Below are 17,050 nucleotides of genomic sequence, written 5' to 3'. Positions count from 1 at the left end.
ACTATCTAGTTTACAGACACATTTGTTGCCCCTTCACTAATCCAGAAACATTTGAACATCCCAGCTGCCCCCAGGTTAACATAATCCTTTCACCTTCTCTCTGTTCACCATACAAAGTGGCACACCACGCTGCCGTTGCCCAGCTCAGTTTGGGCAGCAACCCTGCTCAAAGGCTAATGTAGCATTAGAGCAAGGTTTCTGTTTTCATCGAAGTCTGTGGTGGAAGTTGCTGTTTTTTGCTAGGATGACACTGGAAGTGGCCAAGGTGCTCTGGGAAAACATGGCTGGGGTTTTGACCCCCCTGATTACTGTGCTGGATTTACTGCTGAAAGATGGAATTGTGGGATTAGCAGACAATGGAATTGATGGGATGCATAGATGACAGAATAGACTGGATGATCAGAGGACAGAATCGATGGGATGAGCAGAGGATGAGACTGGGCTGTCATCCCCTCCGCAGTTCCAGGAATGCCAGAGATAAATCACAGATGGAGTCAATGCCTTCCACCAGAATACTGCACTGGAATTGTTTGGATCTAGAATGATGACTCTAAATAAAAGTCGATTATATTTGCTGTGCAAGAGCTGAGCACCACCTTGTGGGATGATACACTCAACACTCTTTGTAAAACAGCGGGGAAAGAATCACATTGTAACACTCCTGATGCAGCTGCAACAGAGGCGCCAATCAGGACTTCAGCCTTAAGGGAAAGAAAAAAAATTGTAAAACTTACCACAATGTTTGCTTGCTCTGAATTTCTATTGATCTATTCATAAGGAAATTCAATACAAGAAACCTTTCTTGTGGAGTATCTATTTGTGATGTTCTGTTCTCTTCTCTTGAATGTGCTTGTGCTGGATTATGGTCTGCATGCCCTTTTCATTTCCCAGCCTAAATCATTGGGTCTAACATTGTTCTCATTTGTTTTCTTGTCACTGGATGCGAATCAAGGAAAATCCCAAGAATCCTCTTTCCTTCTCCCTAACAGAGGAAAACTGAGCCCAATTGTAACTGCTTATCTCTCCAGTTTGTGTAGTAATTTGGTTAGACCACACTCATGTTAGACTGTGAACAATACAGAACTGGTATCCATATTATAAAAAAGGATGTGAAAGTACTAGAGTAGATGCAAAATAGATTTAGTGAAATGATGGTAGAACTGAGATTATATCTACAGAACCATACAGCACAAAACAGGCCCTTGTTGGGGCTTGTTTACTTTGGAAAAGGTGAAAAAAGTGACCTGCTAAAGGCCTGAAATACTCTAAGTTGTTTTATAGGCTAAATATAGAGAAAGTATTTCTATGGCTGGCAAGTCCAGAGCAAGGATCCAGAAATAGAAGATAGACACTAATAACTTCAACAGGTAACTTGGAAGGCTCTTTACGCATTAGATGTTTAGAATACAGAAACAACTACAGGGAGTGGTTGAGGCAAAAAGCATAGATTAATTCAAAGGGAAGTCAAATACACATGCAAGGGAGAAAGGAATGGAATGTTGTGTTGATGCCATAAAATGAAGGATTAGCGGGGGCGGGATTGGCATGAGGAGGCATTTATGAGTCTATAGGACAGAAAGGTTGTTTTGCATTTTTTATGCATTGCAATACTAGACACTCATCCCTTTATCTGTGCAACCTGGTTGGAATGGCTGCGGTCTGCATCGTATACTTTTCAATTGTTCTGTTGCAAAACTAGTTTAAATAGTTTTAAAATTATTTAACTGATGTTTTATTGATGTTCAACTATAGATAATAATATTTACTTTCACTTAATTAAAGTTTAGCTTGTGCTCTGATACATTTTACCATAGGGACTATTGCTAATTAAGTTTTTTTATTATTACATTAGATTTATTATAACTATTCCTGGAACATTGCATTAACTACCAAAATATCAAAATGTTGGCAAACTTTCCTAACAAATGTAATATAACTATTGTTGTTTTATTCCTATTAAAGGAAGAATTCATAAACATCATCGGCAACCACTGATCACACAAGGGAAAGTACATTTACATGGTTCTCCTAAAGAACTGCAGGGTTCTCGGTCTCCACGATACATTAAGGCTCACGGTTAGTTCTCTCAGTTTCCACCATATATTTCCTCTTCTGTTTTCTGCAAGGAGAAGATTCTCTGTGACCAATACTAAAATAATAATTATGGAAATGAGGACCATATTTGAACTCAAAACCCTGCAAGTGAGCATTTTCAATGGATGAGGAAATATGTTTGCCTGAGCTTTCACTTTTGATCTCAGCAATATATACAGGGTTGATGAATGGAGGCCTTTGGTGTTTGGGAGCACATCTGGGGTATCTCCCAGTTATGAAAGGTGTGTCAGTGACAGTTATTTATTAATGTATTTAGTTTTATTGATGATTCTGTTGATTTGCCATTTGTTAGAAGGAGGATGATGAGGTGATAATTAGTCCAACCCAGAACAAAATACAATAAATGCTAGAAATCCAAAATAAGAACAGAAAATGCTGGAAATGCCCAGCAGGTCACATAGCATCTGTGGATAGAGGCCTGATGAAAGACCACTGATCTGAAAACTTCACTTTTGCTTCTTTATTTCTAGCACTTTCTGTAATAGTCAAGTTAGACTTGTCCTGTTTTATTAGATAGGACACAGTTGATAAATTGTTCACCCTTTCAGCAATTGTCAGTCTGAGGTCACATTGGGAGGCCTGACTGGGGTTATGATGGTTTTGTTGTGTAGTAATATGGATGCTTTTGGGCCTGTATTGAGTCCAATGTTCTCAACTGTTTGTTAATGACATGTGGAGGGAACAAGTGGGCTGAGTGTGGTAGTGAGAATCTCAGGGGGAGACAGTGCAATGTCCTTCCACTGGCACTTTTCACTGAAGATGTTTATAAAATCTTCAGTGAGCTTTGTTTACTCACATGATTGAAGGCAACAAAGTTCATGATTCCCATCTTCCTCTCCACACTTGACTGCTGGGCTCCAGTGCTTTGCTTTGATCCCTCGTTTTTGGATCCACTAAGCTCTATTTCTTATCAGGTAAGTTTGGCGTTGAGGGAAATGTGATTTTTGAATGTCTGAGGGAACTGCTCCAGCCATTGTATATATTCCAATGCTTCTTTATGTCACGGCAACTGAACCTAGTTGCCTGGATATCGACACAGTTATGGTATTTGTTTTTAACGTAAATTTGAAATTTAAGGGTTCAATCACTAAATTATGGAATGTTTTATTAATGAGAGAGCAGTATCACAAATGATTAATTATCAGCAAATTAGTGAAGATGCCTGGGCAAGGGTACAAGAGGAATTGAGTCTTTTGCTAGTTTAATTTAATGAGACCTTTCAGGTTATATTCCAGTGTGCTATTACATGTTTATTTTTAATTTTTTCCTCTTAGGATCATTAATGTTTATTGCATGGGTGACTACAGCCAATATTGGTGTCATTGTAGCTCGATTCTTTAAATCTCTCTGGCCATCTACCACATTGTTTGGGAAAAAGATCTGGTTTCAGGTATGTAGCTAATGTTGCCTCAATTTATCAACACTCATTGATCATAGATGTTGTTGATATAATCCATAACCCATATATTTAATGTATAGGCATAGGAGTAGATTTTTGGGAGTTCAACATCACCTCGAAGGCATGTGAACAGGAAAATCTCACAGGGACGATTGATTGCTCTTACAGATCATGCCAGGTTTTACTTTCAACGTGAATGCAGAAAGAAGAATCGGATGCTTTCTGTAACTGTTAGGCTGTCTTACAAGGACTTCCCTTTCCATCAAGACATTACTTCATGCTTGGCTGCTAAAGACCAAAATTTATCCCAATTGGATTTAAAGGACTGAAATATCCATAAAAACCGTGGACTATGAGTTCACTTCTGCTGCACCTGATTTACAGATGCCAGATAGATAATGTTTGTCCTTCTTCCATCCTGGGCACCACTGAAAATCTGTGTGAAAACGATACAACTATTTTCTCTATTGTTACAGCAGCTGTAAAATGAAATAGGACTTATGATTTGCAGCTCACATGAACAGTTGACAATTTTGAAACTCCTAATATTGCACCACTCCTATGAGTGCACACACCAGCAAACCTTACATTGTAGACTGACAGTTTTTCTTTACATGATAACATTTGATTCTGAGGTGTAGAGATTGATTGCTCAACATTCAAGAAGACAGTCTAAGAGAAGCGATCTACCAATTCATGAAAGTGTGTAAATATAAGGATTAGATAATCTGTTTTTCAGAAGTCTCGATTGAGGGATAAATATTGACCAAGACATCAGGTTTAACTCTGCTGTTCTGTAGTAATACTGTGGGACATAAAAACAAAAGAAATAGGAGAAGGAGTAGGCCGTTGGCCCATGGAGCCTGCTCCACTGTTCAATAAGATAATGGCTGATCTGGCCACGGACTCAGCTCCACCTACCTGCCTTTTCCTCATAACCCTTAGCTCCCCTACTATGTAAAAAACTATCTAACTGTGTCTTAAATATATTTAATGAGGTAGCCTCCACTGCTTCCTTGGGCAGAGAATTCCACAGATTCACTACTCTCTGGGAAAAGCAGTTCCTCCTCATCTCCATCTTAAATCTACTCCCCCGAATCTTGAGTCTAAGTCCCCTAGATCTAGTCTCACCTACCAGTGGAAAAAAGTTTCCTGCCTCTATCTTATCTATCCCTTTCGTAATTTTATGTTTCTATAAGATCCCCTCTCATTCTTTTGAATTCCAGCGAGTATAGTCCCAGATGACTCAATCTCTCCTCATCTCCGGAATTAACCCGGTGAACCTCCTCTGCACTGCCTCCAAAGTCAGTATATCTTTTCTCAAGTAAGGAGACCAGAACTGCACGCGGTACTCCAGGTGCGGCCTCACCAATACCATGTACAGTTGCAGCGTAACCTCCCTGCTCTTAAACTCAATCCTCCTACATTTATCTCTGTGCAAACGGGGTCTCATTTTAACGCATTTTCCAAGAAGTACTGCACTGAAGTTTTGGCCTAGAATTTTCTGACTCTGGATTGGGTTTAGTCTTCCTACTCGGAGACAATTGACAATTGAGCTGGAACTACTTTACAAGTGAAATAACATTGAGAATCCAAATGAGAATCAGCTGAAGTTTTCGAATACCTAACAACCACAATCAGGAGGGTAGATTGTGCTGGAGTGGGAGATGATCTGTGAGACAGGTTGCTTTCTGGGTACCTCAGCTTTGATTTGAGCTGATAATGGCAGGGTGAAGACAATGAAAGATCTGGCAGGTTGGTAGACAGCAACACCAAGCATGTATCTATTTAAATCATGAAATTTAAAGATTGAGAAGGGAACAGAGGAATGACAGAAAAAGAGGATAAATTACTCGGTGCCTGAGGTAACGAAGGATAAACAGGGCCAAGTAACTAGATTCAGAGAGGGTAAGGAAAAGAAATTCTTTTTTATATTTGACAGCTTTAAAATTTCTGCAAACAATTTACTAGTTGCAGGAATAAGCTTGAAGAAATGCTACAGATCCTAGAAATCTGAAATAAAAGCAGAAAATTCTGGAAATACTCAGCACGTCAAGCACCATGGATAAAAGAGTTAATATTTCAGGTTGATTACCTTTCTGATGGAAGTCATTGACCCGAAACATTAAATTGTTCCTGCTCTGGGTTTGATTCATTGTCAGGCATTAACAGTTGTTTAAAAAATACATGATGTTATGTTCCAGCCTTCGTATTCTGCAGTGAGTTTAGTGAACACAGAATTGTAGAATTACAGAAATGGGCCCTTTTGGCCCACCTTGTCCATGCCAACCTTGATGCCTACTTACACTAATCCCATTTACCTGTATTAGGCCCATATCCCTGTGTGCCTTTCCCATCCAAATATCTGTCCAAGAGTTCTTAAAAATATTGGGGGAATTAAAGGCAAGTTGTAGATTGTGTGAAACAAAACAGAACAGTTGCATAAATTGACCAAGAGGTTTACAGTGTATTTTTTCATCTCATCATTCTGATTTCTGCATTGATATGGATTCACGTCACTAACAGGCAAAATTGACCCAATATTTATCAATGATGTCTGAGAAACTTTCTGGAGTAGATTTATTACAATTGAAAAGGAGCCTACTTCAGTTTACAAAACTTTGACCTTGTCAACTAGTTTGAATTTACTGCTCTTGACATGAACAGAGCTGATTACGACTGCCTTCTGGTATGAGGGCCAGGGATTAACAACACTCTTATAAATGAACATACTGCACTGAAGTGGAATGTGTTTGATAGATTGGGAAGGGGAGAGGTCCAATGCCAACCAGCTGCTTGGCTTTTATGTGTAGTACTGGTGGTACTGGCTATCAGCTCCAAGATGCTGGCATGTTGTGAACCATGCAGTGATCAGCAGTGGGTTTTAGTTAGTTTTCAGAAATTGCAAGGGGTTTTACTTAAGGACAAAGTAACCAGAGTTTGTGAAGAAGAACATTGTCATGAAATGTCGACGGCGTCTGACACGTGATTTATTCCTGCAGTCAAATAGCCAGAGTTTTAGTGTTAGTTGCACAATTGCAAACTTGTGACAAACCCAATAATTTTGCAGTAGTGAACCCAGGATGCCAATTGCTAATTTGAACTGCTGAATCGCTCAACCACCAGCAAGCGCTGTGCTCCCTAATGACCATGATAATGCAGCAGGTGGCACCACCTTGTGGTTATAGTTTTACAGTTCTCAAAAATATAATTCCCTCTTCTACCATAATTATTTCACAACACAGAAGCAGAAGTCAGGAATTTGAATCTGCTGTTCAATAAGATTATACCCAATTCTCCATCTTGTTTACTTTCCTGCCTGATCCTTGTATCTTTTTTCACTTAGTGACTGAAATGCTATCAGTGCACTCAATGACGGGATCCACACAGGTTAAGAACACCCGACTTATATACAGCCCGTACATACAAACCTGCATCTGGGAGACTGGCGGGATAGATTTGTTGGCTGCTGCGGGGCTGCAGGCGACTGTTCTTGACACTAGCTGGAATTTTGCCACGTCAAATCCAAGAAGAATACATTCCAGTTAACATGTTGAAGTCCATTTTGCGAATCCTAGAGACATGTTATTTGGCAGTGCCCTTTTTAAAACTGCCAATAGCATTTAAAACCTCGCCTGCAGTAAAATGTTTTAGAAGAATATTATTAGCCCGAGATTGGCTGGGGTTAAATTTAATGTTAGCTATTAAGAATGGCAAAACGAGATTTAAACTGCTTCTCCAGACTATCTATTCCTATGGGACAACCCACCTCTGCAGGCATCTTCTGCCCTGTGGGAACTTGCTTCGAGGCTGCAGTTCCGACTTGCAAACCGTTCAGGTTATGAACAGTTCTCAGGAATGGACCCCTGCCGTAACCTGGGGAGAACCCGTAGTCGTTTACAGAAGAGAATCCCAATGATTCAGAACACTCCTCATCTTGGTTCTTTATCCTGAGACTCTGCCCCCAGTTCCTCCTGATTTTTCAGCCCTTAAAAACCCGAGCATCTCCCCACTGTGTATCAATTCATAACCTACTCAAACATGACAATGCTTTGGTCTACAGATCTTGATCTATCAGCTTGGATTCCCCAATAAAATGCAGCAATTAAAGCAATCTGTAGAATGCTTGTCTCCCTAACTTTCATGAGGAGATTGCATTTTCATTTCAACAAAAGTTGATTTTTTTAAATGACATTTTAAACCTAATTCTACATCCGTCTGTTTGAGTTTCTCAAGAAAATGAACTTCATTGATAAGAACAAAAGGTTTACTGATTTGGGTTTCATCATTAATATATTTAGAATGTGTATCACTTGTCACGAACCAGCACCAAAAGAAACACACTGAGCATGATTCAGTGTTAAAAACTATTTTATTAATCACTACTTATGATAATACGTAAAATAAAAGTAAAAATGTTAGTATGTTAGAATTCAAAAATGTTAAACCTTGAACGTTAACCCCAAAACTAAACTCGTCGTGGGTGTGTGTGGCAAAGTCCAAAACTCCCAGTTCAGGAATGGTTCTTAAAGTTCAGTTCCGCAAGCCATAAGGTGAAACATGAGCAAGGGCTTCTTCAACAACCACCATTGTCTGAAGATAAGACGTAGATGTAGAGAAACAGAGAGAGTAAATACGAAATCCAAATGTTCCACGATGGAACCCAAACGACACTCCAGTGTTTACTCGGTAGTGACTTCCTCACCCCGAAAAGCATCCGAATTGTGGTCGTCCACACACAAATACCTGTTTCCTTCTACAGGTCAGCAACAAAGTGAACTCCACCGGATTACTTCCAACTTTCATACATGGATTTCAGTGGCAGACACAGTTATTGTTTCTCATCCATCGATAGAGAAAACAAGCAGGCTGGTGTCTCTCTCCCTTCTCTCTCTCTCTCTCCTTCTTCTAACTTCTTCAACAACGTCATTACGTCCTTTATCTTCTATTGATGTAAGCATGCCCCACACACACATACACACACACTCTCTATCTTAAAGGGACTTTCACTGAGTCCGTAACACACTGTATACAGAATAATGAGATATATTGACTGGGGGTTGATGTTTAGGTTGTTTAGGTGCATGGTATATGGTTGCTGTTACCATATATCATGTTCTGGACATACAGCTGTGCAGTCAGGCAATGAGTGAATTAATCTAGAGTCATTGTTATTAAAATACTAGTGCTCCATTATCACTTGAATATACTTTCTTTTAGGTGCACAGGATTCTGATGATGACCACAGTATTGTTCACGTGCCTTGGGTTTATTCTTCCTTTTCTTTACAGAGGAGGCTGGAGCCATGTAAGTCAGCATTTACTGTTTTTGTAGCAAGTAGAAAATAATTCTTTTTCTTTACTCTTAAAGACTAAGTTAGCATGATGCTTGAACAATCCTAATTCAGTCAATTGTTCATAACAAGTCCATGAACAAATCATTATTTTCCAGTATCAGCCTTTGTAAAGTTTCTCACACATGGGATCTCCATTTTGCCAGCTCTAAAGTTATGTCTTACTGTAGTAAACAAGGTAAGTTTGGCATATAAAACATAAGGAGATATCAGTCTATACTTCTCGCTGCCACAGTAAAGCAGCCAGCATAATCAAAGACCCCACCCATCCGGGACATTCTATCTTCTCCCCTCTCCCATTAGACAGAAGATACAAAAGCCTGAAAGCACATACCACCAGGATCAAGGACAGCTTCTATCCCGCTATGATAAGATTACTGAATGGTTCCCTAGTACAATAAAATGGACTCTTGACCTTACAATCTACCTCATTATGACCTTGCACCTTATTGTCTACCTGCAATGCACCTTCTCTGTGGCTGTGACACATTATTCTGTGTTGTTTTACCTTGTACTACCTCAATGCACTGTGTAATGAATTGATCTGTATGAACGGTATGCAAGACAAGTTTTTCACTGTACCTGGGTACAAGTGACAATAATAAACCAATTCCAATTTGGGCAGATGCCAAAGAGAAATTTTTTAGGAGGGGAGGAGGCAGAGAGTGCTGAGATAGGAAAGACACAGTTTTTTCTTAGTACATCTTTAGTTTTAAGTATATCCACCTTGTTGATTTGCTTTACGATCCCGCTACCTAAAGATGTGTTGTTTCAATTTGTGCTTCTATTAATGGCTGGGAACTTTGTTTTCTTTGTGTTGCCCTCACTCCTCACTCATCTACAGGCATTGATTCCTTGCAGTTGTACATCATTTGCTGTCTCTCCAAAGCAGAGGTGACCAGGAATGTTTTCAAACTGTAAGCTGTAAACTGTCTGTAAGGAGTTTGTACGTTCTCCCCAAGTCTGCGTGGGTTTCCTCCGGGTGCTCTGGTTTCCTCCCACATTCCAAAGACGTACGGGTTAGGAAGTTGTGGGCATGCTATGTTGGCGCCGGAAATGTGGTGACACTTGCGGGCTGCCCCCAGAACACTCTATGCAAAAAGATGCATTTCACTGTGTGTTTCGATGTACATGTGACTAATAAAGATATCTTATCTTAAACTGTCCACTTGATAGAAGCCACAGAATGTCAAAATTTGTCTTGTTTTGATTGACGATTTCTGTGGTCGAATCAGGTGAAGTAGGTGGGTAGTTGAGGCCCGGACACTGTGGGGAAAGGAGGTTAAAGGCTGGGTTGGGGTTAGAGGACTTGGACTAAGCTCTTGGTGCCTGGATTGGGGGATGGATTGTGGACCAGGCCCTGGACATCTGGGATCACAGATCTGGGAGTTGCAGTAACGGGTTTCGTCCTTTGCAGATATGCTTCTTGCCTTATTGTGCAGGCACCCTTTGACATTTGTTTTCCTGAACTGATATAGTTTTGACTGGCTCAGGGTAAACCAGTGTTGCCATGGAAAACCTGAAACAGATGATATACCCCTTTTATGCACGTGGAAAATCCCTAAAGTGTGCTTTGGACATTAGTGGAGGGCATCTCTGCTTTAGCCTTGCCCAATATTGCCCAAAGAATGTAGAGAATTCTGTGACCTCACTAAACAAATGCCATTGCAGCATTCAGTGAAGTCGTATGAGTTTGTTAGGAGAATTTATGGGAATCTTTATGAAAATAACAATTGAAGCAGCCTGTAAAATGCTACTCTCGCTGAATTTCACGTGGTGATTGTGTTTTTACTTTCAATAAAGATTGATTAGCCTTTGGAACAAAGCTTGGTATTATTAAAGAAGAATCAATACTGCAGCGGTGGCAGCACTGCTCCTAGGTGTGTGTGTGTGTGTGTGTGTGTGTGTGTGTGTGTGGAGACAGAGGCAGGGTTGGACATTGGTAAACTCCCTTGCTTGAGTTATTTTGATACATAGTCAGTTTAGTCAGTGGTTTCGGAGGGAAGTCTGAGATGAACTGGAGGTCAGATGCCCATGATTCTGACAGTTCCATTGCTGACTCGCTATAGAATCAACAGCAGGGCACTAACACACAAAAGAAAGGGTCCATATGCCCTTCGTCTTTTTCAACCAGTAAAGACGAGGAGGCTGGCAGACGGAGACAGCAGGCATCGAGCCATGTAGTGGTGGGAAGTGTATGACTCAGTTCATCAACAGTCCAGGGCTCTTCATGCTGAATCGTGACATGACTGAGCTACCACCAAACTGCCACTGTCCTGGAACCGAGCCTAGCATGTGTGAGCTGAGGGCAGAGGTTTGCAAAACTGATCATTTTTAGCTGTAATGTTTAAAGTTCCTTGTGCAAACATTTTTCCAAGCCAAAGGCTAGATTGCCCCAATGTTCTGGCAAAGAACAATAATAAACTCAAATGGTAATAAAGCTGCTGGAAACACTCAGAAGCTCATGTGGCATCTACATGGTAATACCTCACATTTGCCTGGTGAAATATAATGAAAACAAGGCTACTGGATGCAAGTGCTGATCACATTCATTCATAAAACAAGATGCTGGAGGAACTCAATGGGTCAGGCAGCATCTCTGGAGGGAAATGGACAGTCCATGTTTCAGGTCAAGATGAAGGGTCTCGACCCGAAACGTCAACTGTCCATTTCCCTCCACAGATGCTGCCTAACCTGCTCAGTTCCTCCAGCATCTTGATTTTTGCTCCAGATGTCAGCATCTGCTGTCTCTTGTGTCTCCGTCGCATTCATTCAGTTTACTCGCCTCCTCTAACCTTTTCTATTCATCTCTCTGCACTGTCATTTTGGTACTGAATGTCACAGCCTAGGAGCATCACTTAATGTGAACAATCTAACTCCTTGTGATCTGATATAAAAACTCTGAGTTGGAAAACTTGCATCATTTTACATAAAACATTTTGTGGAAAGGCACCTTGCATTGCAGAAGAAAACAGTTCTGTAAACATTACCGACTTCAATAATGGTAAGATGCATGAATGTCTAAATGTATTAATTGAATGGATGTCAGTTCTTTTACATTTGCTAATTGAAATTCTCCAAAGTATTTTCATTACCCATAAGCTTCTTACTCATTCAGTTCTTGAGGGAGTTCTGTATAATTTGTTCTGCTCATCGGTTGTCATGTTGGTACATGAACCTCTGTACCCTTGCAGTATGCAGGTGCCCATCCATACTTTGGCTGTATGATTCTTACACTGGTGATTCTTCAGCCTCTAGTGGCCATCTTCAGACCCAATCCAAGTGCACTCAGGTAGGTCCACCAATAATTTTAATATTTTTCTACATTCTTTTTTTTTCTTTTCTTTTTCAATCTTTTTATTAGTTTTCAAATTAATACAGATTGATATATAGCATCAATATTTATAAATGTAATACAAAGAGATCAGGATAACAATCATAGCATAGATAATCATAAAGAACAATAAAATATAAAAAATATCTGTAGATCCAACGATCTCTTAGAAAATGAATATAATATAAAAGAAAGGAAAGAAAAAGATTTATTATATACATTTAAAGAAAACACCCCAAAACAATAAGAAAAATTATAAACAATATAAACTAAACAAAAAAAAATTTAAAAAAAACAAACACCAAAAAAAAAGAAAACTGGGCTAAAATTTCTCAGTAGAAACAGAGCAATATTATGTTGTCAAGTCCGTTCCTCCAAGTTGGAAAGTTATTGAAAGGGGATCTACATCATGTGAAAATATTGAATAAATGGACTCCAAATATCTTCAAATTTAAGTGAAGGATCAACAGTACCACTCCTAATTTTTTCCAAGTTTAAACATGATATAGTTTGAGAAAACCATTGAAAAGTAGTAGGGGGTATTGGATCCTTCCATTTAAGCAAAATGGATCATTTGGCCATTGACGTAACAAAAGCAATCATACGGTTAGCAGAAGCAGATAAATGGCCAGACTCTATCCTTGGTGGTACATCCTGTTGTGACCTTTGATAATGTGAAAGAAAATTGAAGTAATGCTAAAGTGCCTTTAACTAAGATCAAGGAGGAATGAAGTCCAAGTTTTAAACTAGCAAGACACTTCACCATAACTTCTACAACTTGTTTATTTTAATATTCATCTTCTATAGGCGATACCTCTTTAACTGGTTTCATTGGGCTACAGGCACTTTTGCTAGAATAATTGCAGGTAAGTTTAAAGAAAAATGATATTCATTCATTTAATAAAGACTTCTTAATAAATCTTGGTAAATGTTAGGTTTTTTGGTTGACTATAAATGGGCCAGAATGCACACTGGTGATAACAGAACTAGTGATTTAATACTTTAGTGGACATTAATGTCAACGTGTCTCATGGAGGAATTCTGAAACCTGGTTCTCAGCTGATCTTTAAGCAGAATGGAAACTTTCCACAAGGATGACAGAATACTGGACCTTACGGTAACTTGTGACTCCTTCAATCTGCAATGAATGATCAGTTTAAAAATTAATTTCCCATGCACCTTGACTACTAAGTGATGCACGTGTTCTTCAAAGGAACAGAAAAAAAACTTTAAAAACATGGGTAGAGGGAGAGAAGATGTAACAATGTGCAAGTGAAAATCTCTACAAAATTTAATAACATTGAAGACCATGCCTTCACTAACGTTATCTGTTGTCTTCACACCATGTAATTGCAATGAATATGATGGTTTTTTTCCCTCCAGGCAGACATTTTTTAATATCAGATATTTTTCAGTACAGTATTAGCATTAGCCTGGGTTACCATTTCACAGCAGACATCTGCCCAACTAGGATTATGTGACCAGAGTTATTGTGAAAAGTATCATTAGTCTTTACTTCTCTCATTACAGTATTGGGTATTGCTATAAAAGATCTCTCGGTAGAAATTGCTGACCAAAATAAATTGTTAACATTCAATTTAATCTTCACACAGTTGGATCGATCTTTCTTGGAATGGATCTGCCAGCCCTGGATCTCCGCAACCCTTGGGATACATTGGTCATGGTTGGATTCATAGTTTGGCATGTTGCAACAGAATTAATTCTAGAAGCACATAATTACATAATTACTTGTAAAGGTCAGATTTCTTTTTATATCACTTGTAGTTAATTTTATTATTTCTTACTTTACTGTAGAACTGCCTCAAAACTTCAGAAGTAATGTACAATGCAATGACACTGCCAGATATTTGAATTTCTCTGTAATCTTTACATGTAACACTTCATTTTCTTATGAATAATGGTTCTATCTTCAGCTGCTGATGCCTAAGCTCTGAAGCTCCTTCCCTCAATCTCTCATTTCCTTTAAGCTGCTCCTTAAAACCTCTCTTTGCCCATGCATTGGTTGTTGACTTCAATATGTGTTGTTGCTCAACATCAATATTTTTTTATTTGCTAACACTCCTATGGCTTGATTTACAATGTACAAATGGAAGTTGCTTTATTGTTCTCACTACGTACCTTAATCATTTTTAAATTATGTTGAATATGAGTGCTGATTTCATCTTTTCATAGCACAAAAACGAGAAGAGGATAAAATGGAGATAATGGATTCAAGTGAATTGATTGACCCACAGGTAACAACACAATGTTAGCTTTCAGTTTTTATTATGGCTGGAAGCATCAGAAGTACATAATTCTTTCAATGACTATCATTTGAATGAATGCAAAGCAGGAAAGTAAATTCAATTTGAATTCACTGTTTAATTCTACATTTACAGGGTCATAGGCTTAAAATGATGGTATTAACAATCTACATCTGCGGAAACCTAACATTTCTGATAATATTACTTGTTGGAATTAGCCTTATTTGATGTCCACCTTGATGCCTCCTGCATTTTGCCTCCATTGATCGTGACCTTGAAGCTGATGCCATCTGAGTTTTTTCTGATGAGATGGTAGTATTCCCTGCTAGTCATTCAGCGAACTGAAGATTCATCAGGCAGAGAATTCAAATACTTCATCAAAAGGCTCTTATTATTTTACTTTCTATTCCAGAAACAGCATAAGTCTGAATTATTTAGAGATTAACAGTGTGACAGGTTAACAAACCAATAAGGCAAAAGTGTGTGAAAGTAACAGGCATTAGCTGTGAAAAGCAAACAGTTACAATGTTTGTAGTTATGGATTACTTCCGTGATTTTAGATTATTAAATACAATTTAATAGAAAAAGATGTTCACTGATATAACTTGGTCTACAAAATACTAGTATAAATCAAAAGTAATGTTATTAAAAAGTAACATTCTCAAGTTAATAACGACTCACTGTATTTTGTTGGTTTGTGAATGAACTTGTCCCATTAAATTACAAATTTAATGGACATTAAAGAATTTTCTTTCTCTAACTCGGCATCATTTGAATTAGTATAGAATGGGTGTGAACCATTGTATGGATAGTTTTTTACATCTATTGCTGTGCATATTGTATTTAACAGTATTATGTATGATGCCACCTTGATTTCTAAATTTTTAAACCAAGGAGTTGAATTTTAACATTTGTGAATTATGGAAACTATGTTTTCTGGTTTGATCAGAGAGATTGCATTTTAAGTTTATGTTGTTGGTTGGAGCTGTAAATAATTCAGAAAAGAAATCCCTTGGACCATGGCCATTTCTGTATGTATCTCCTTAACCAGGTTCTCAGAGTATCATGCTGCACGGTAAGTCATTCCAAACAGTGTAATAACTTTGTAGACACACAAACACCCACATAGCAATGAATTTTCAAAAGAAAAACTGCATAACAGGATAAAAGCTGTAGGATATAATGATTAATGTGCAAATATAATGATTAATGTGCAAAAATGAACACGTGCACATATTACATTTAATAATAAAACAATATTTTAAGCACAAAACAGGTCAATTAGCCATGAAACTGAACATATTACCTTAGCATTCTCCATCAGATGTTGATCAGTCTGTCTATGCCTTTATCTTGGTTATATCCATGCACTCATAATTTTTATTTGTATCTGGTTCTAGTTGTGTTTCTTGCTCAAAGGGGTAATATTTATATCAAAATTTGTGGGAAGCATGGTCAAAGTGTTCAGTTCTGATCATGCAAGCTCCATTAAACAATATTTCTTAAAGGAATTCAAAACTATAACACCGTTTAAATCTATGTTAGGCCCCAATGCACTCAGTCCTGTATCTCAGATAGTGGACAACATTATTTCAGTGCAATAGAGTTCATGTAATCTAAGCACTTTATGCCTTCAAATTGCCAATAATCCTTGAGTTAAAATATGAGAGTTCAAATAGTATTTTTGCAACCCCACCACCCGATAAGATGGACTATGACCTCACGATCTACCTTGTTGTGACCTTGCACCTTATTGCACTGCACTTTCTCTGTAGCTGTGACACTTTACTCTGTACTATTATTGTTTTTACCTGTACTACATCAATGCACTCTGTACTAACTCAATGTAACTGCACTGTGTAATGAATTGACCTGTACGATTGGTTTGTAAGACAAGTTTTTCACTGTACCTCGGTACAAGTGACGATAATAAACCAATACCAATACCAATATCAATATCCCCACAACCCTGTACAACCCAACCGAACCACCAACCCCATACGTTTATTGTTTTTGGCATGCTTATGAAGTACTATTTGTTTTTGTAGTTGCTGGGACATCTAGCAATCTCCAAGTGCAGTTCCAGGGCATTCTTGTGATGAGTTCTTGTTGCTTTTGTGCCCTGTAGGTAGATGGTACATTATTAGTATATCCACAGAGGCTCATCCTTCACCCAGTACTAGTAGGTCTTGGGAAAATAGAATAGTAAGTGATTGGTTTCAAACTTAACACAACCAATCTTCAATAAGGAGGAACAGTGTATATGGCAGTATGTTTTAAACATAGAAGAACAAAAATAGGTAGATCCAAAACAGTAGCATTATTGATCAAATAGAGAATCAAGAAAGGTTTCAAAGAAGGGAACTGCTCTCCTCTGAACTCCTAAATGGAAGAATGGAAGCAGGTTTTGGTTTCAACTGATAATAAATAAAAAAAACACCCCTGAAGGCCTAAATGAAGAATCATTTTTTCCTTTTATCTGTAAAACTCTGTGCTGGCAATTAATGTCGACTATGGAGATTTTACCTGTTCATTCATTTTGCTTTAAGAATGCTTTGGATGGCTTTTGAAATGTTCATATTGCC

The 17,050-nt window shown here is 38.4% G+C and overlaps 1 protein-coding gene across 3 annotated transcripts in view; it reads left to right on the top strand.

Annotated features, from left to right (window-relative positions):
- Nucleotides 1–15,304, top strand: part of LOC127568850 (putative ferric-chelate reductase 1) — a 29,641-nt gene extending 14,337 nt beyond the window's left edge. For 2 of the 3 annotated variants that reach the window (XM_052013065.1, XM_052013066.1), the window contains exons 9-16: nt 1,963–2,076; nt 3,390–3,505; nt 8,735–8,821; nt 12,062–12,159; nt 13,009–13,067; nt 13,815–13,958; nt 14,395–14,456; nt 14,601–15,304. In XM_052013065.1, the coding sequence (XP_051869025.1) occupies nt 1,963–2,076; nt 3,390–3,505; nt 8,735–8,821; nt 12,062–12,159; nt 13,009–13,067; nt 13,815–13,958; nt 14,395–14,456; nt 14,601–14,693 (773 nt within the window). In that variant the 3' untranslated portion in view covers nt 14,694–15,304. The remainder of the gene's footprint in view (nt 1–1,962; nt 2,077–3,389; nt 3,506–8,734; nt 8,822–12,061; nt 12,160–13,008; nt 13,068–13,814; nt 13,959–14,394; nt 14,457–14,600) is intronic. The other variant, XM_052013067.1, reaches the window with a different exon arrangement.
- Nucleotides 15,305–17,050: the final 1,746 nt, after the last annotated feature.

This window comes from Pristis pectinata, chromosome 3, assembly GCF_009764475.1.
Source record: "Pristis pectinata isolate sPriPec2 chromosome 3, sPriPec2.1.pri, whole genome shotgun sequence".
NCBI classification, from domain to species: domain Eukaryota; kingdom Metazoa; phylum Chordata; class Chondrichthyes; order Rhinopristiformes; family Pristidae; genus Pristis; species Pristis pectinata.
The sequence above is the reverse complement of the archived record's forward strand: the minus strand, read 5'-3'. Positions and strand labels throughout refer to the sequence as shown.